General features: G+C 35.5%; 1 protein-coding gene across 4 annotated transcripts in view; it reads left to right on the top strand.

Moving 5' to 3' along the window:
* Nucleotides 1-2048: 2048 nt before the first annotated feature.
* LOC121326171 (rho GTPase-activating protein 22-like) overlaps nucleotides 2049-21620 on the top strand; it is a 32667-nt gene continuing 13095 nt past the window's right edge. The window contains exons 1-4 of one of the 4 annotated variants that reach the window (XM_041269358.1): nucleotides 2049-2832; nucleotides 7424-7623; nucleotides 10614-10701; nucleotides 10835-11120. In XM_041269358.1, coding sequence (XP_041125292.1) covers nucleotides 2799-2832; nucleotides 7424-7623; nucleotides 10614-10701; nucleotides 10835-10986 — 474 coding nt within the window. In that variant the 5' untranslated portion in view covers nucleotides 2049-2798 and the 3' untranslated portion in view covers nucleotides 10987-11120. Of the gene's footprint in view, nucleotides 2833-7423; nucleotides 7624-8242; nucleotides 8353-10613; nucleotides 10702-10834; nucleotides 11121-13787; nucleotides 14199-21620 lie in introns of those variants that run through there. The other 3 variants (XM_041269359.1, XM_041269355.1, XM_041269356.1) reach the window with 3 other exon arrangements.

Below are 21620 nucleotides of genomic sequence, written 5' to 3'. Positions count from 1 at the left end.
AACAGAATTCCCATCTCGCCTTGAAAGGGCATTCATGTTGTCAATTTCAAATTTCATTTGTGAACTGTTTCTCAGCAAATGTATTTATACAGCAATCGATACCTATCGTCTTTTTTTTTTAGGAAGGTGAGTCACCGTAAGTTAAAGCTTTATGTATTGGATAAGTGACAGTTAAGTAATTGGTGTTATGTGTTTATAAGTCGTTGCTGTGTATATAAAACTTACCTCAATATTAATTTGAATGGTTGTGTGTTAGTTGCGCCAGTTGAAGTATAACTGTAGATGGCTACATGCACATTCTAATCATTTTCAGGCAGCATAGCACTGGATTTTCACTTCTGCGTACTGTTTTTATAGACCCCTACAAAGCGCTGGTTAGATCTTGGACAACTATAATATACATTTCTACGTCTGGGATTGTTGAGTAGCTGAATGACAAATACTAGTCTAATGATAGGGGGATTTATAGGGGAATTCTTTTCTGTCATAGAACCTGAGCATTGTTTTTGGAAGGAAACCAAATTGGGATTTGATTGTTTGAAACATTTTAGGCTTCAGATGGTTGTTTAAAATAAAAGGTGAGAAAGAATTGCAGTTTACATGCCTATTGTTGGAAAGATTAAAAACACATAATATATCCATGTACTGTAGACCCACTTTTGAGCCAACACATTTTCTTTCTGCAAAGTATTCTAAAACTGGGCATTGAATTTAGTGGTACATTCACATCTGAGCAACGTATTTACATTTTTACCATGTTCCATCAATTAGCTTTTATAGTGCCAGCTGTCTCTAATGCATATACGCAAGGGGAAATATACTGAAATAGCCTGCAAAGCAGAATGTAATTGAAGTCAGTGTGTAAAAACCACAAAGGGCATTTCGGAATGTCAGTGCTGAAGTTGCCAGGATGTATAGTTAGCTAAACATGTGCAAAATTGTTACTACATTCTGCAGTGTAAGTATTATGAGGAAGATGTTACTGTAGAAAATATTGTTTAAAAAAATACATTAATAATAATAAATACTGTAAACCAAATACTTTTATATTGATTTTCTAGTCACCCACAATGTTCTTATCCTTTCTATTTTGCCTGTGAAGTGGTTAGTCAGTATATAATGTTACGGTTCCAAAATACTACCAGCCCTTGAAAAGGAAATACCTTGATATTTTTGTTTAAAAAGTATTTTATAAAGTATGACATCTGGCTTAAACTATAAATTACAACAGTAGAAATAATATAATGATGAAAGTCTTGAATATGATTAAATGTGTACATATTGGCTAAGATGGACTGCTATATAATTAATATAAAGTACCCCTACCACTGCATTACAATGGACAACAAACCATCTTTCCTATTATTATTATTATTGACCCTCCCCATGAAACAGCACACATTAAAACTTCCCTTCAATATTCTTTCAAAGAACTGTCAATAGTTATGTTTATGTTAAGTTTACAACACAACACTCGGAATTACAGTTAATAACTAATCAGCAGTAAACAGCAATGTAAGCAAGCGTGAAAGACAGCACTATTTCCCTTGTGTATTGCTGCTGTTCTTATAAACACTGCCATATAGTTTAAAGTATGTTGGTGGTTTAGAGATTTTCCTAATCATTTCATAAGATTTTTATTCAGGCTAACATTGGGAGAGTGATGTATTTTTAGAAACAGGAAGTGCCTCACAATCAATCAATATTTATTTTATATAGTGCCTTTCATAGTGGACCACCATCACAAAGTGCTTTACAAGATAGGGAGGAACAATTGCATAATACATTAAATGCAGTAAAATACAGGGCGTAGTACATTACATACAAACACTAAGAAAAAAAAATGCACATGCATTAAATACAGGCATAATACATTAAATACAAGGCTAGGATGTGAATTGTAAACATTGTCAGTGCGTGTCATACAGAACCGTGCAAATAAGATGAAGTGAAAAACCTAAAATAGCAATTTAGACAACAGCTAATAACAGATATCGGGCTTAAAGAGCAGATCGATAAGGGCATACTCGATAATCCTAGTTTCTTTTGTGTGTTCTCTATAATTGTCGTTAGGAAGACCTGTCAATTATCTTTCTTGGCAGGTTGATGAAGCTACTTCTAGATAAAGAGGTTTTAGCTGAGCTCTCTGAGGGGGGAGTCAGCATGGTTGCTTGATGTTAGCCACCTCAGGCCTATCAGGTAATGATCATGATACAAATTAATAATACTTGGTTAATATTATATGGTTATGTTATAGTGATTTTATATATTATAATATATGTCCCCTATGGATTGGTGCTTTTTATTGCTCCATGTGCTGTCTCTAGATTGTGCTGCCAGTGCGTAATGCCCTTCTCCCTCCCCTGTAATAAACTGTGCATAGGGTTGCACTGATTTGATTGCTGGCACAGTTAAAGCCTTTATGCTGCAGGACGGGAGCGGAAGATAAAGGATGCAAACACCACTTCACTAACGGCTTGCTAAAATAGACAAATATATCTGTGGAGCACAGCCAATTAAGGGAAGGAAAGAGGATGCTGGGCCCAGCCCTTTTGTTTCTGCTCCAGTGATTTATTGACAGTAATCACTCAGGCACTTAATGGTTGGTTTTTCAGTGGAATTAATTCCAATCTGGATAAATAATTCAGTAAGGTTTATCTAAGCGCATGCAAGTCATCAGCCCCAGACCGGCAGTGGGAGTGGTCAGGAAAGTGTGTCTGCTGGTGAACTAGGCTAGTGAGATATTTCTGGTGCTGGGGCTGGACCCACAACGATGAGAGGTCAGCCCAGGACTAAGCATGCTGAGTCCTAAGATAAAACAAACCAGGAGAGGTAAGCACTGCATTATTTAATACATATTTAAACATCTTGGTCAGTAACATTTGTACACATTTAAAATGTGTTCGGTGCAATTGTTGTGCATAATTACTTTCCTCAAAGTACAAAATGTGGTATTTAATCAGCCAGACTGAAATTCAATACTTTGTCCGTTAATTAAGTTATGCTGTGGAATGCTACATGCGCTAGAAACCTGAACGATAATTGTTCAGTCTGTTAGTCTGTTTTGTTCATGTGCATAGCTAATTATCGTACAATAGAAATATTGAATTTCAGGTTGCCATAAAATAAACTTGTATGAAAAAGGTCATACAGTACATAAAGATAATTTTGTTAACAAATCCTAATTACTAATCCATTATACGTATATGCATATATTATATATATATATATATATAAAATATTTTGAAAAAAAAGGTGTTTTATTAAAAAAAAAAGTATTTATTATTTTATCCAGTAATACCTGATCCAAAATAGCTGTGCTAAATATTAAATATAATGCTAGATTTAAATAAGAGGATAATTATGAAAACATGTACTGCTGACACTTTAAGATAATGGACTTCAATGTGTTCTACTGTGTGTACATCATAACAGCTGAATGTCAAACGATGTCTTACAGCACAAAGCAGTGATGGCATGATTACTCATGCAACACTGACATCATGGGGGATATTCTCAAGACATTTACTCCAATATGTAATTCACTCGTAATATTTGAATGGAAAATTCAAGTTACAAAAAGAGAAACAAAAAACTTGATCAATTAGGCACTTCAGATATTGCATTTTATTAGTTTGGTGTCTAGTTTTCTTAACTATTAATAAAGAGATAATTATATTTTTTCGTGGACCTATATATATATATATATATATTATATATATATATATATATATAATATATATATATATATATATATACACACACCACACATATACACATATATATATATATATATATATATATATATATATATATATATATATATATATATATATATATATATATATTATTCCTCATGATTACCCTTTCAGTGCTTAAAAGATATTTGTATTTGATTAGATTCCTCCTGAACAGGGGATAACAGAAACAAATATATTTAGTATGTAGTTTTTGTTAGATTTGGTAAGTCATCAAAATTAGATACCCTGTCAGGAGATATTGATATGGGTCACAGCAGTTACATCAAGATATCAAAATGTCAGTAGACGTACTGTAGAAGCATACGAGCATCTTTAGATAGACAGGTGATTCAATTTAGATTTTGTTTAATTTTAAACTACAAGGACCTCTCTACCTCTGTCAAAACAATCTCTCACCAATGACTTGTAACCAGTTTTCTGGGATGTTTGCTATTATTTAATGATGCATGGAATAGTGGTTCTTGATTGCCCAGCTTCAGTCTGGGTCACACGTGGGCTGACTGGCCAGGTACCCCAGTGTATAGCTGCCTGACTAGCAGCTAACTTGTATAATGATGGGCCTACTTTGTTTTCTAATAAAGTGGAAACACCCAGTATTATTTTAACGGCCACAATATTTTATCGGTTTAATTTGTAAAATAAAATCACCCATATTTTTGGTAAACAGAAAGAACTTGGGAGCACAGCTATGATTTAGGGAGTGGTAGTTTTCCCTATCATAGACACATAATTATTTAGCACAGCAGGCTCCAATACTCAACTTCCACAGCTGTTCATTTATTTAAAACTATAAATGACCAATTACTGTGGAATAATAAAAAAAAAAAACAATTTTAGAGAATTGCTTTTATTTAATCAGTTTCTGGTGTTATTAATACACTCTTAAAATATTATATTAAAATATTTTACAGGTTACTTGGCTAAGGCTTAATTTGTATTCTACCACATGAAACCTTTCTCTCATAAACAATCCATGTTTGCTGCCAACAGTCCATTACAATGAAATTGAGACGGTTATAATGCATAACTAATAGGTAAATTAGCATTGCTGGACTGTGGGATCTAGGCTCTTGCCAATATAAATCCACAGCAAGCCCTACTCCACAACCCTTTAATTTGGTCTTTGATTATTACCCAAGACTATTAAATCGAATGCCTATGTTCTCCTACAATGTGTGATTGTACTAGCATCAAGTCGGATTGAGTGCACAAAAGGTTTAACCATGGGCTGTAATGAACAGGCACCAATGAAGTATATCTTAGTGTGTATTGAACACTGTCCTGGGACAGAGCAGATTTAAAAGCACTTACCTTTTGCTATTGGGTTTGCACTGACAGCGCTGTCAGAGAGATTTATAGTTTAAATATACTGTGACCTTGACAGACACAATCTTTGATTTCACCACATCTCAGTACTACTGAATAGCCCATCACGAACCTTGTTGTAAAAAATAAATAAATAATAAAACGAATAAAAACAGTTTGAGAAAATAATGCAGTGTAGTTAAAGTATAGGCAGATGCAACCAAACTTTTTCAACTATGTACAGCGATCTTGTTGGTTGCAACCTTAACAGTCACAAATGACACATATTGTTGTGGTTCAGATCCAGATTATATTAAGCGTGAGGAACACAGTCATCAGCTATATATTTGACTGCCGTTAAAAAAACAATAAATAAAAAAAAAATCCAACGTATTTTCTCGAAATGAGGAACCACTCATATTTCAATTCTATATGTTACTTTTTTCAGTTTAAATTTGCCACTGTAAAAAAGAAAAAAAAAAGAAAAGAAAAGGCTTGCTCTTTATTATGCTGTAGTCAGGAGCTATAGGTAATAGACCTATGCAATTTGTGTTCCACCTTATAATAGGAATGCCAATGCTAGTGTAATGGCATTATAGGGAAAATGGGAGACTTGTAACCTGTTTCGTCATTTAAAGGACTGCTTAATAACGAGGAAGCACTGCATAATGTAAAGGCAGCGTAGTTTTACACTTTCTATTAAAAAGCACTTCATTTATTTATTTTATTAGGCATTACTTGTGTTGGGGTCCGACGTTACAAGGCTGGTTTACTGAACAGTTGTGCAATAAATTTTTTTTTATTTTTTTTTAAAAAACAGATGCCAGTTAAATCACTTAACATTTTCCAGGCTGTCCTGGTGGTTTTACACCACCTCTGTTCCTGAATCAGATTGATTTAACTGACATGGTATGATGGCTTCATTCTGTGGGTAATAAGGAGCATCATTCATTATCCCCCTCAAAGACCCATGTTTGGCAAGAAAATGGTTTTAGGTTTTCCATTCTGTAGGATATGCAATAACACAAATGAAGCCTCCATTAACCTACTCTGTGATTTAATGAGATTCAGAAGGTTCTGTAGCATATTTGGAGACAACTAATATAATAAACTGGCAGCATTTCTAATGAGAAAGCCCCATTATAAGCATTTGCCTCTGGAAGCAGAAGTAACAGTCAATCATGACTTTGCAATACAAGAGAGCAGATCAAATTGAGGCAAGGTCACGCCCTGGTTGGAAGTTGTTTTCGCCTGCCCTCAGCAGAAAGAAATGCAAAAACGTCCCCCAGTATTGATTTCTTAAAGCAATACATGAATTGATCTGCTGTCTGGTATAGAAGCTAAACATAACTTCTGTCTTTAAAATGGATTTTGATAAATAATCCATGATAACATGGCTTGTCGTGCTTCTTTTTAGCTTTTGGTGCAGGAATCTTGTCTTGTAAAAGGGCGTCTTTAACGAGGTTATTTTGCTAGGATGTATGTACAGTGATGTCTGATGTACAGTAGTCTCTTGAAGTTCAGACCTTGTGAACTTTTTAGATATATTTAAGAAAAGCGCTAAGGGAGTGTTCACCAGTGGTGTGTACAAATGGCTTCCTTTTAATGTTACATGTGAGCATTGTTTGCATCATTCACAAACACGTTTGCTGGATTTGCAGGAAATTACCAACAAAAGGCTCTGGCAGCGAGTGTCAAAAAGGTTAGTTAAACATGGCGACACTGACACTTTAGAAAATATTTAGTAAATATTGTAATATGTTTTTGCCTGGATCACAAGCTATTGTTTAGGCAAATTGCTTTCTTTTGAGTGGGTTGTGCTTCTTGCATGTCTCAGACCTATTTGTACGCAACAAGGTAACAGTCTTTTGTTAATAACTAAAATGATAGTTAATAAGACTTGTACTACTCTAGTTGTCACAATCTTATGATAAAAAATATCTACTGAGACTTCAAACAATTATTCATTGGTATATTTAGTCAAGTTGTTCATTCTCTTTTTCTTTAAAGTTTAAAATGCATGTATTTCCACAGGCCTGTAAGCTGTCTCTAACCAGGACTACACTTCCCCAGCACTGAACTCACACTAACCACCTTTGAACTCTCCCTGCAAGACGTACTTGTAGAACTAACCTTCTACTACCTCTACTCCATTTAATATCTCAGCAATGGGTGATTTAGGTTGATGGGATCATAATCATTCATTTTCCATTTTCCATTTAATAGATTTAAAAAGGTGAAGATTTATATGTAGACAGTGGAAATGCTCCATACACTCTGAAATAGTAAAGTAAGATCAGAGAGTCTAATGACAAATGACCAGTAGTAAAGTGTGTGTAAATTGTTTCTGTTTTTAGCCAGGTCTAAGAGCATGGTGATGGGGGAGATGTCCAGGAGCTCCAACCGGCCCGCTTCCCCGGGTTTGCAGGAGCGTGCTGTGAAAGCAGGGTGGCTGAAGAAACAGAGAAGTATCATGAAAAACTGGCAGCTGCGATGGTTTGTGCTCAGGACAGATCAGCTCTACTTCTACAAAGACAAGGAAGAAACTAAACCACAGGTATTAATCCCAAAACTTGTTTTTTATTTTTAATTAGTAAAAGTGAACCATCTAGTATTAGTCATTATGAACTGTATGTATATTATCAAAATGGATGTCTCTGAGAGTGGTGCAATGATTTTTAACAATAAATATGAACAGTTCTACAGTATACATAAATGAGGGAGTCTCTTTGTGATAACAAGGTTTTAAAATCCATGTTTTACCTCTTATTGATACTAGCAATCTCACCTGAGGTCCACTTTTCTTTTGAAGATCTTTTGGATATTTGCTTATATTTAACAATTTTGAATATGCAGATATTTCAAAAACAACACAGTAGATGGAAGGTTTTGCAACCTGGTATCTAATCACTTGTACTCAACCCAATGGTCCGGAAGCAATCAGACCTGTGACCTACAGCACAGCAAAGGTACCAGGATGCAGGCATTTAACAATATATTTGAATTAAAAATAAGTAAAGAAACAAAAGATAATCATCATCACTCTAAAAGGGTTACAGCAGCAAAGCTAATAAAGCTAAAACAGAGAAGAACATGGATTTTGAAGGAACTGGTTATTCCTTAAAGGGCAACTCGCTATGTGTTTGAAATGTCTGAGTTTTTTAACACATTTTTAGACATGCCTTTAAGAGATCTGCTGAGGCCACAGGGATGTATTTAATTGAGTATGAAAAGCAGACAGGCTGTGAGGACTGAAACAGAAAATGGTACAAAGTGAAGATTATCATCCAAGGTACCCTTTAATAATAATAATAATAATAATAATAATAATAATAATAATAATAATAATAATCTTTATTTTTGTATAACGCCTTTCATATTGGATCGCCATCACAAAGCACTTTACAAGATGCAAGACTTTAAATTATTATACTTGATAACATGCAATCAGAATTGCTGATGCTGTTAAAATACCTTTTAACACACTTCCAGACACAGGGTGATATACACACTTTACAAACTTTGTTCTTAGTTCAGTGCTTAAAGAAATGTTGCTTTATATACTGAAATGATTGCATATGCATGGTCTTGAATACATGTATTATTTAGCAGTACAATAGAAAGACAAAGCACCATATATCATGTTGTTGGACTGTCTGTTCTCATACCACTTTGCAATATTAAACATGCAGAGCCTCAGTGGGCTTCGACTGTTGTGGGTACCCATCTCTGCTGCAGCTGGAGCTGACAACCATGTGACTCAGGCCAGACTTCCCTTTCTCTAACCACTCAGGATTAACAAGCACTCCCCTGCTGAACTTCTACATTTATATCCATATTGAAAACCCCACTAGATATAACACCATTTGGTTGATTAAGCTTTTGTAAAATTTTAAGTCTATGAATTCTACAATGTACAATATACTGCAGTTCTAGTATAACACAATACTATTCAATTGAATTGACAGATTCCTAAGAGTAAGTGTTTATAGTTTTGTTTATAATTTTATCCTGGATATGCAACATTAATGCATATGAATTAGTACTAAAACTACAGTATAAAAGAATAGTGGTAGATGACACTATCCTTACTCTTCTAGAGTGTTGGGTTTGAATCTGGTTTGGGTCGATTTCAACTCAGTAGACAGTAGTCACAACATCAAACCACCACACAATTTGGTACATTCCAAACTAATGACTGAATTAGGGATATACTTCAAATATAGGGTTATGGTTATCAAACAACGTTAGTGTCATGCACTTATAGCTTGAATATGGGAAAGCAGTGTACAGTGTGTTCTCTCTGTGACTGTATTTTAACTAAAGTGCCCTCTTTAATATTTAAAATATCACTTGGGTAGTTTTAAATGCTAGATTTGGGTGGATTTTAGTTTTGCCTTTGAAGTGGGGTCATTGACCTCAACCTTTTCTTTATGGAACACATCAATACTTCATCAAGTTTAGCTTTCAGGAAACTAGATTGCTATTCATGGCTGTTAAGTGATCACAGCACTTTACAGTACTCCAAAGAGCGCAACTCATTTTAAATTTAAACCAGGGAAATATAATTAGGCTCTTTTTACAAATGGATTGCATTAGATGATTGCCTGATATTTTCACACATTATTCAGATGATCCCTTCTTGTGTGAGTTCTTTCCCGTATGATAATCAGAAGTACTGTTGGTTGATTTTGCACATGTTCAAAAGGACAATCAATTACAACCCTGTTTTTTTGTAAAGAACCTTACTTACTCTAGGTTAGTGTTATACAACGTATGCCACTGAAAGTTTGATTTTAAACCAATTAGCAATGGAGGACAAGGAGGTGGTTTTCTACTCTTCTGCTTGGCAGCATTGTTAATCAAGCCATTTAGATGATGTGGGAAATGTGACCTCTGTATGCTGCTGAATGCTATCTATGCACACGGCTGCAGTCATTGGTGAAGTAGGGTTACTAAGTTTAAATGGATTGATTTGTCCTTGCTCATCAGTCTCTTGCATTACATTCCTTGGTGGAAGCCAAAGGAGGATTAAATCAGATATGGATCTCTATGGTCCTCTTGCAAGTACCTGTAAAATACATTATTGGGGAAATGTTTCCTCCCAAACAGAAATTGCAAAGAAAAATAATAATGTGTTATTGGAATCTTTGTGCTGGTTAGCTTGCCGGGCTTCTATATGATAGATACAGTGCTGATGAATGTCATTTATTTTTCAGTAACTTGACAGAAAAGACATATGCTCTGCAGACTGTCAACAATTCAAATCAACTGTATCATAACAGAACATGTCTTAGCTCCGAAAGTATGTCAGAATGTATAGAATATACATGTCAAGTAATAGTTGTTTCCAGGATTGATTGTGCATTCAAAATCTGATGTTTAATGATGCCAGTGTAATTCTAGATGCATTTAAGCTACCTGTGTTTGAATCTGTCTGTATGTGCCTATTTATCTCTCTTGTACAAACATTCAGACAATCACTCTTGGCAAGGAGGGATTTAAAATGTCGATTGTTAAATTTCCATTCTCTTTGTATATCCCCAGGGCTGTATTCCACTTCAGGGAAGTCAAGTGAATGAACTGTCAGCCAATCCAGAGGAGCCAGGCAAACATCTCTTTGAAATTGTTCCAGGTAATAAAGTATGCTACAGGCAGATCTTAATCATTGGGAAGTTATCTATCTGTGGCTTGGTTTTAATTTTGAAGTGTTTGTTTAATGTAATCACTGTATTGAAAAGTATTACCTTATTTAATACTTTCCATAGGATGGAAAAATGTATATGTAACAGGACAGAGGCTGGGCACAAACCGCCAACCCCACACACCGGGCAATGCAAAAGAGCCGGGCTCATCTGTATTCGTGGTTAACCTCATCTCATCTCACCCACAGGGGACAGAATCCGTAACGACAGTGTAACTCACAACACCATACATGGTAGTAAAAATTGTGCTATCAAGTCAATACAGACGTACAGTACTTACTAGAAAAGGACACGTCTCACGTGGGATCTGTTGTCTTGCAATACAATGACTGATCAGCAGGTGGCAAGCTAGGGTTGAGATTTATATTGTTTTTGTTGTTTTTTCATTAAAAGCATTTTTTTCTTTCTTTTAATCACTTTGATTACAATGTGTTTATTTCTCTTCTTTTTTTTAATGGAAACAATTTAATGTATTTGCCTTGCATTTCACAAATATCCTCAATGAAGAGAACTTCAGAATGTTGTTCCTCGAAGAAGCCCCTCAGCATGCTTTGCAGCTCAGCTGTTGTATATCTCTATGTGATAGCAGAGCTGTGAGATCCACAGAAGGTCTGTGGGAGGGTGCTGATAACTTAAGTAAAACTGGTTTTCAGTTCCCCCTATTAGTTGCCCATAATTTACCGGGTCAGGGGTTTCAAAGGTTAATTAATCTTAAGTAGTTACATTATTTATTAAATACGACAAGCAACCAGATGTTTTCTAATTCATTTTAATTATGATGGTAAATGGCAGATTTCTTGAAACTCATTTTAATCTGGGAAAGATGGACATCTATACACAAGGTTTACCAAAGGCACAGAGACTGTAAACATGAACGTTAGCCTGGTGATTTATTTGATAGCTTTTATATTGGACAATCACTGTGCTACCATGGATCTCTGTTTTATCTAAATTTATTAGGAATTTTAGTAGGTATCATGCCAGTATAGTTATGTTACATTTCTATCACAATGATTTGCTCTGCGCCGTGATGGACATTCACTAATTATAAATGTATTTAAAGCTGACACATGTTGTTGGTATTTTATGATTCACAAGTATACAGTAGAGGCTAAATCCTTCGAGTACAAGGAAAACTTACACCTGTGTAATAAAACAAAGTGCACATTTTATAAAATGCGAGTCATTTGGAAAATGGTTTGAAGAGCATTGCAAAGCCTCACCTCGGAGTGGAGGCTGATCTGTTTTGCTTTCTTGCTCTCTTGCTCTCTCTTTCACTGTTTGTCTCACACCATGGGGTGATGTTTACTCTCTGGGAGCTGATGGATTTATAACTGAAGTCTGAGAGATTGTGGGGATAGCTTTAAAAAATGAGTTTTAGACAAGTGTGATGGAAAGAGGAGTCTGGTATAGCTACACCTCATTTCTTTCCTGTATTTTTCTCTGTATTTGTGTGACTCTTTCAATAAGGGATGTTGTTAAATTCAGTTCAAGCGCAAATGTAAAATATAAACAAGCTGTATTTACTTTTTTGCAGCAGAATTTCTAAAGGTCACATAGTCGTACAGTACCTTGAAAACCTTTCCCAATGTGTTTACATTTCTAATAATTTTTATATATCACTACAGTTGACAGGTAAATATAAACCTGAAAGTACATTTTTATCCAAATGCATCTTAAAAATGTCTGCTTTCCACTACTTGTTAGTGATCTTAGACTTTCAAAGATAATTAGCATTAAACATTTGGAGCGCACAGAGGAGGACACGCTGCTGAGTAAACACCACTACTTAAACTAATTAATAATTACAGACATGCTTATTTCGCTGATTTGAAAGACCCATATTGCCCATTAAACTAATGACTTATATTTCTTTCAGTTTTCACTGCAGTAAATTAGAATGGCAAATTCTTGGTAAGTGTAGATTGCTCATTGGTTAAATATTATCTAACACTGGGTTAAACCTAAACATAATTCTGAAAGACTCTTAATTAAAAAAAAAAAGTAACAAATATACCCTCTCTTATCAGAAGCTGCATATTTACCTTTGCCGATACCTATTAAATCTTTGTTTGTTGACAGCAGTAGAATTTGAGGCCTAGAAGAAAGGCAGCTGTTGCTCTTCACATCAACAGGCTATGGTTGTTATGGGGGGTCCTTTTATAACATATTTTTTAAATCCACACACTTAATTAAATATATCGTTAAGACTAAAGGTTGAGAGAGAAACCAGTCCCCCTATCTCATGCTAATTTATTGCAAATCTCATATCTTTTGATATTCACATTAGCCTCCCAGAGCCAGGCTGCCACTTCTTATACCACAGCGGTATTTACTCACCAAAAGTACCCAAACACATCAAAGCATGTTAATGCTGTAAAACTAGGAATGAACAGCTTTGATTGCCGATCCTAATTTGTGTTTTACTCATTTTAAAGGTTCATTAATAGTTTGCCAGTTGTGCCAATGCTTTAAAAACCAGGCTCCTGTCTTTCATTAGCATGAAGCATTTCAAATATTGAAAACATTAGGACTTTGTTCTATGGTTGCTGCTTGATTCAAGCCTGATGTTAGGAATTCCACAAACCGGCACTGAATAAAATGTCAGTGTCTTTAACAAAGGCTTTCTTTATGAAAGTAAAGATTATTTACGAAGTGGCCTGAAACAGGGGGTGGGTTTGTGGTGGTGTGTGCTGTATGTTAAAACTGTATGTTCCCCAATATAGTGTTACCCTTGCTGGGTTTATCTTCATGTACTGTAGTCTGTTTTGTCTTTACAGGACCTCTTCTAACAAAGGTGTTCAAAGCTTGGCTGTTACCCTCTAGCTATGAGAGCTGAGAGCAGCTCAGCATCTGCTTAACACATAAACCCCTTGTGGTCTTCCACTGCTTCAAAGGGGGAGAACGTAATTAATAAGCAGTTCAGTTTAATAGGGGAACAAGATTTGGTGACATGCAGGGATTTGTGTCTAGCCAGCAAAAAAAAAAAAAAAGTGGTGTAGTGTACTCACAACAACAGACTGCTCTCAGATTGATTAGCATGGTCTGTTTGTATTTGGGGATGTTTGCAGTATCTGGCAAAGATGAGCTGTGCTGCACATCTTTTCGAAGGAGTGAGAGTGGGGGCAGATGTCGAGAGCTTACAGTCAGACAAGAGTTTTGTTGCTGCACAAGGAAAGGAAAATTCGTTCAATGAATGACAGAGAATGACTTTTTTTTTAAATATCTCTCAGTAATGGTCCTCTGGGCATTTGTAAAGCTTTCTGGCACTGAAGCGCCTTGGCACGTACCTGCATTTGGATACACCTCCAGGAGTGGTGGTGATATAGTTGACATGGCACAACTGTAGCCACGCTCTGACTATTTAAACACGATATGGGAGTCTGCTGCTGTAAAGTCAAGAAACGCCACGCTGATCAAATAAAAGGTACTGCTGTTTTGTCTGTCTTTGCATGCTTTTCATGGCACAGTTTCTTAGTACATTTAGAAGCTAAGCAATAACCAAATGTAAAGAAACGTATTCTCAGTTTGACTCTTACCAATTTTTTTTTAAACTTCATTCTAGAAAAGTTTTGCTTTTATTTTTTGTTTTAATTTTCTGTCAGATTGACATTGCTTTAAACACCAGAAAATATACTGAGTAACTCGAAACAGCCTGGTGTTACCAGTTATAGTTTAAGCTGCCTTTCAAATTTTTAAAGGTTTATGTAAAATTATTGGCTTTTTTAAAAGTATATGTTTCACAAAATGTTTAATGCTCAAAAAGTGAATATACTATATATTAATAAATAAGGTTACCGCAGTGGTGTAGTCTGGGAATGAAAAATGACTTCTGTTGTGAAGCTTCACCGGAATTTATCTTAACCAGCTTCTGCCTGTTAGACAGTTTCTAAATCATGAAGGAGACTGAACCTGGCACAGACACATCCTTGGACAGACTCAGTAATTGTTTTGATGTTCTGCACAGTATATAAATAATTTGTTGCTATTTTTGTGTTCTAGAGAGCTGACTTTTAAACATAATTTCAATTAAGTTGCTTGACATTCACATTCATGTGTTAATATATCAGGTTTGCTCATTTTTGTAATGTAATGGTAAAGATTTGTACTAGACAATATCTCCTCCACTGCTTGCAAATGATTAATCAGCAAACAAACTGCATTACCTTTATTTAAGCAACTGATTACCTTTGGTTGTACTGGTAACGTTCTAGCAGTCTTCTCAACATCAGTATTGGACACAGTGTGATTGTGTTAGTTTGCATGTTAACTCCTCTGGCTTCTTATGAACTACCATGATAAAAGAGGAATTTTAAACTGTGAGTAATGAACTAGTCTATATATATATATATATATATATATATATATATATATATATATATATATATATATATATATACACACACACACTTTAGAATGTTATACAAATTGTAAATTTTGAAAAACTTTGCCTATAGTTTGTTTGAATGTAAATCCCCATGTTAGGGTTAGAGCTTGTGATCACATTAAAGTGCCACACCCACCCAGTGGGTGCTTTTTAAAGACTCTTTGATAATGTCCAAACTCCCCTGCTGTGAGCTGAGCTCTATGCGAGACAGTAAAAGACAGCAAACAACAAACTCCTGCTACCAAACAGCGATGCCACTTGCTGTAAATACGTTGGGAGGGGTCTATGTGAAGAAGGAAATAAAGGGCCGGGTGTGTGAACAAGAATCCCATCTGGGAAACTGTGCCTTCTTTCTATTCTTCCTTTTACCTGTGCCATGTTAACACATTTTTATCCCCTGTTTGCTTTGGGTTATGCTGCATCAAGTTGTTTTAATGATACCGGTATAGAGTTTAGTATTCATGGAACTGTTCAAGACTATTCATCAAAACAGATTCTTCGTTCTTCATGTTGTGACGTGAACGTGTTGGCAAGACAAAATAATTAGCAATCTCACTTTGCCTTGACATTAGAAGGGAGAGAGGGATAGGAATTATGTTTATTACAGTTACCTTGTTCAGGAGTCCCTGGCACCTAGCTGGCATCTTTTAATCTGAGTAGCCCTTAATTTTATAGAATTCTTTATTGCACACATTTTCTTGATGTAGTAAACATAATGTGCATAATGCAGGTAATGAAAAAAGTTACTTTTCATAATACAGAACTTTCAAGGTACTAAGGTGTGTGTGTGTGTGTGTGTGTGTGTGTGTGTGTGTGTGTGTGTGTATATATATATATATATATATATATATATATATATATATATATATATATATATATATATATATATATATATATATATATATATATATATATAAGAGGGACACTTGCTGGATTACAGTACTTATAATCCCCTTTCTGTCGTTCAATAAATAATATGAACTGATATCCACCTGTGTCTAAGCTTGTTTTGGTTGTTTTTTTTAAGATGTTTATATTCACATCCCCAGACGGAGTTGGTCTCACTCATAGTTCATTTTACTTTGTAGTTTGACAAAGACTTCCTTTTTCAATTAAAATAATGTGATGTGGTATGCTAAGAGTCAGTAAAGGATATACCAAAAAATTGTGTAATATGAATATGTCCCATTTTGATGTATAATAAGTCTTTCTACTCCTGTAATCTTTGGTTCCTCTGGGATTGGGGTGGTAACAACAACGGATACAGAGATCAGAGACTAGAACTGACTTGAGCTGTCATCAGTCGTGTTTGTTTCTGCTGTGCTATACAACAGGTGCTGTGCCTACTTTTGGGCAGAATACAGTGCTTATTGAATTCAGGTTGGATTTCTTGTCCTCTTGCATCAGGCTCACCTCCGGGCTCACAAGACTAACAGCACATTCACTGAACTATCTATCGCTTATATATTATTGTGGGTTGTAATTTGTTTTGATAACCTCTGTGCTGTTTTTTAATAATTGTATCTATGTTTAGGCTGCAGCACTTTGTAACAATACAAATGCACTTTAAGGATCTAAATAATGCATTCTAGTTAAAGTAGTAGCTGTAAAGTTAGATTTTTGCCATCAGAGCTCAGTCTCTGTGTTTCACTTTGCATCCATACAGAACACACAGGCTTTGTTATTCTTTTTTAATTGGTAGCAGGGTTTCTTTTTTATAGGAAAGGAACAGTCTCTGGATCTTTATTTAAGGTTGAATTTAGATAGCAGTGTAAGATACTTGGCAGTGTGCCCATCCACAGTCTGCTTTCATATTTCAACCTATCTACTTCATTTCATAAGTGAATAAGATGCCTTGACTGTGTGATTTTAAAGGAGATGTTGGCTGATAGAAATAAACAGACGTGAAGTTCTACGGTCACCTTGGACTTAAACATGATGTTTCAGGTCCAGTGCAGATACTAAAATAAAATGTGGCTTTGTGTTGAACCAACAAGTAGGGCAAACATACAGACCATGTTTCAAGACCACACATACTTGTTTATCAGCGATATTAAAAAAAAAATGTCGTGAAGTCCCATTCACTTAATATAACAAGACTAGGCTGTCCTTGATTATCGTAGGAAGGACAGTCTTCTTATGTGGAGGTTGTTCATTTATACTTGCAGTACAGGCCTGTCTGCCTTCTTAACCAGCTTTGTAGCATAAAACCAGATATTGATAATGCTGTAATTAAATCTGCTGTTTGTACTTAGGCCTTACAGTAATGATGAAACCCAATGCAGTCAGACTATAAATAGCGTATTGATGGTACAAGTCTTAAAAACAAATTGAACCATTCAAGAAGATAATGGTAAGCACAAATACATGTCTTAAAAATGCTTTTATTTATAGCAGTGATGCAGTATTAGTACCGGTTAAAGTACTGGTTAGGGTTAACTATGTCAACTCCTTTTAAGATTTTAAAGTCTTCATTCATGTCCTCCCTAATTTGTCTTTGTTCTCAGCTAAATAGGTTTGTTTCTTTCCGCCTATCTGCATAGTTCATCCTTTAAGCCCTGGATTACTCTGGCTGCTCCACTGGACCCTCTCCAGACCACAATGACCCTTTGATACTGTGGTGACTTGGACACAGTACTCAGTGCAGTCTAATTCTGACTTCAGGAGTCAAACACTTTTATCATATTTGACTTTGTTCCCCTTCACTTACAAACACTGTTATTGGAACCACATTAATCAAAAGATAACATAAGCAAATCTTCAAAGGGTGACTTTAATTCCTCCTTTTAATTAATGTGCACTTTCCATAAACCTGTCTGTCTGAAGCCTTTTCAGATAATAAGATCTATTTTAAAACACTTGGTATATTATTTCTTATGGGTTAGGAAGCAAGGGCATTGCAAGGATTTTGTTACCCGACATTTTTTTCCAAAGATAAGGGACAGGTTAAATTGATGAATTTGTTGTTACACTGCTGCTACATATAGCTAACTAGATAATTGCACTGGAACACACTCCCAATTCAGCTGAGCTGGAACAGAGACTGATAGGTGAAAAGAACCAATTGACTCTGCTGGACTGCCCCTCATTGGTGTATTGTGGCCCCTTGCAGGCACTGTTACCGATGTCCAGCACAGGTTTCCTCACCATTACATATGCCTGCCTAAGAAGCTCACTATGGTGTACTGTAAGTGTTTTCGCATGAGCAAATTTGGGTCTCTTGAAAGTTTGTAACAGGTCAAAACCTGGATATAAAGAGTAAATGGGGATGAGCAGTGGTGTTGTAGCCATGATGCACTGTAGCAATGGTTGGGTGATGCCTGCTTCTCTTTTGTGACATCGCTGATCCGCTTAATCTAGATGCTTTTAACTGTCCCTACACTTTTACAACAGGAAAATACCTACTACAACCACACAGCTCTCCCCTCATAATGGCGTGCCACTTCTGTAGTGGACCAGTAGAGTGTTGCTGAACCCAAGGGTTTGCTCACTCAGTGAATCTTATTTAATATCTTCCAACTGGATATAGATTTTTTTCTTAGACACTTAAAGTTATGCAATATAGATAGACTGACCTGTTAATCAAATGTTTGTTAGGTGAGAACACATTTGTAATCCCACTGAGCATTTTCAGAAAGTAAATACTATAACCACGCTGGCTGCATTCATATTTTTTGTGCACTTTTGCAATAGCTTAGTTAATGTGTCCATTCCAGTGTCTGTGTGAATGTATGCGAGAATGTGCTTGAGGGGTGAAGCTTGAGGACACCTGCTGTGTTACCCTGCTGAGCTGCTTGCATAGGGAAACAAGAAGCCAAGATTAGCTTTTTTTTTTTTTTTTTTTTTTTGCTTTTTTTTTAGTATGCATCTTTACCTTAGTATATATACAGTTTTAAAAAAATAGTTTTACCTTCAGCAATTTTAGATCACATTACTTTCTGTCCCTTTCTTAAATAAAGCAGAAAACTGCTTGTATTAGATTTTTTAAATTAGACTGTTCTTTATGGAATGTTAAAAATGTACATTACTGCTTAGCTCAAGCATATAATAAATCCATAGACATGACCTTCTCCCTCAGCAAGAGAGCATGCCAAATGTCACAGTTAAAGCTTTGTCTCCAGTAAAAATCTGCAGCAAGAAAGAGAACTGTGGATTGTACATTTAGAAAAAGGTTGGTGTAAAATTCGTTTCATGCTAAGTGTAATATTGGTGAATTGTGAAATGATACTGCAGAATATAGACTCTACTGCCAAATCTCTCAGGATAGCTCCAGTACCAGTTATACGTTGTTGATAGTAAGCAGGCTATGGCTTGACACCTGCTGGGTCTAGGAAAGGTGGCTTCAAGCTGCTTGCCAAGTTTTATAGAAGTGAAAAAGTAGATTTGGCAGAACAAGTCGTTAACCCTTTCCTGATAAAAGAAAGAGGCTATCGCAAAGATTGAAAAGGTTAAATCATCTGTAAACATGGCTGTAAAACCATTTTAAAGCTAAATATAAAGTTGTTATTTTATTGTAAAGGCAGTTTTATGTATTGGTTGGACAAGTTCCAACTACTGTACACATTAAGAACTATTCAAGTTATTAACAACCATTTAAGTTATCATTAGCAAGAAGCAACAGTTTTTAATTACAGATCCTTATATAAAGTTAATATTTGTCATATGTCAGGCTGTGTTGCAAGTAGAATGCTTTGCTGTGTGCTGTATAGGTCCTGGGGTGATTATTTGTACGAGCCACTAGATTTCTGATTTGGAGGAATTCTGAAATTGATTTAGATGTCTGCAGTAGATTATTCTGTAGGTTGGCTGCAGCATAACCCTGGGTTTCACCTTACATGTTGATTACTGCTGGCAAAGCTAAAGGAATGACAGCTAGCAGCTTGCTCGCATTTTACGAAAGTGACAGTTGTAAAAGTGTAGCAGTGCAGAGACATTCTTCGAATAAAATGTGGGTCAGCTCTGAGAAAACCTGTTGTGTAGACCTATTCTGAAGAGCTGCCTCACAGTGCTAGTGGAGTGTTGGTTGGCGTGTCAGCAGTGAAACAGTTAAATAGCGTTAGCCCTTTGTCGCTCCCCCCAGAACAAGTTACAGTATGAGCTGTTTTGTTCAAGAGGTCTTATATGGGATACACAGGGAGAAAATATGTCAGTCATTTCTTAGGTGGATTTATTCATTATTGATGTTCTTACAGAACAGTACAAATTATATAAATATACAGTTAAAACCACAATTAAAAATATAGCTAAAAAAAATAACAGAAATGCACATAGTCTGAGTACTTAGTAATATGTCGACATTTAGCATTGCGCTTAAAATGGCTGTACAAACAAATGAAAGCCAAGGAAAACCTTTACTTGTTTTCAAGAAAAATCAGAGTAATAAGTTTTGTTCTTTCTGTTTCATGATGCCAAAGCATGTCGTTTTCTAAACAACATTTTGCTTTGTCTGGAGCGAGGCTGTTAGTTGCAGTGTAAGCAATGGTGTTGGTAGCCTGACTGTTCCATTTATTTTCACTTTAACATAGCTGAAGCCAGGGGAGAAATAACAAAGGAAACTCTGTGGGAGAGATTCTGCTTGAAAAGCAGCATTTACTAAGGCAGTTCTGCCTCTTCGTTTACAACATCAGAATGTCTTTATGTTTGTAATAATTTTTGAAAGTTTGTTTTTACCTTTGCAAATATTGGTTCAAAAAAAATTAATGTATTTATTGCTTGGACAAATATAAAAGGTAACTGTAACATGACTGCTGTATTTACTGCTGGGAAAAAAAAATAAGTAAAGCATATGTCTACAGTTCTTCAACGGTATAACTATTAATAGTCTACAGAAATACTATGGTCTGTAGGAGGCCCTAGGCTACTTGTTTTTCTTTAGGCACTACAACACTAATATTTTCAGAATAGCAATGAATCCAAAATGATGATTTTGCAACCAATTAAAAGTTATATTACTGAAAGAATAACCAAGGTGCATGTTGAGTTGTTAGGGTTTAAGTTGGTTCTACAGGCAAAATGGGTTTTATACTCATTGTTCATTATAAAATAATCATCTACCTGCATCTTATTGTTTGCCCTGTGCAAAGGTCTTCAGCATATTTACAAAAGTTACAACGATTAACATAGTGGCTTTTCTGCCTTCTTAAATTTATACTTTTTGAGAGGTGATGAATGAATAACATGCAGTGACTAGATGCATAATTGTGATGTTTACCTGCATTTTAGGTTTGTATTTCTTTTTATAAAAATAAATAAATAAATAAAACAAAATCCAGATTCTGCTGATGTTGTTCTGAACACTACGGGAGTAAAATTTCTGAACAGGAATTTCTGAAAAACTGCAGGAGAACCGGAGTAATTCAAGTGCATTCCTGTCTGCTGACAAGGAAAGCAAGGAAAGCTTGCAGGCTGAATACATGCAAGTCCTTTTCCTTGATGGACAAATGACCCAAGTGCTGGAAAAGA

This window comes from Polyodon spathula, chromosome 13 (genome assembly GCF_017654505.1).
Source record: "Polyodon spathula isolate WHYD16114869_AA chromosome 13, ASM1765450v1, whole genome shotgun sequence".
NCBI lineage: Eukaryota > Metazoa > Chordata > Actinopteri > Acipenseriformes > Polyodontidae > Polyodon > Polyodon spathula.
This window is presented reverse-complemented; position numbering and strand designations above follow the sequence as displayed.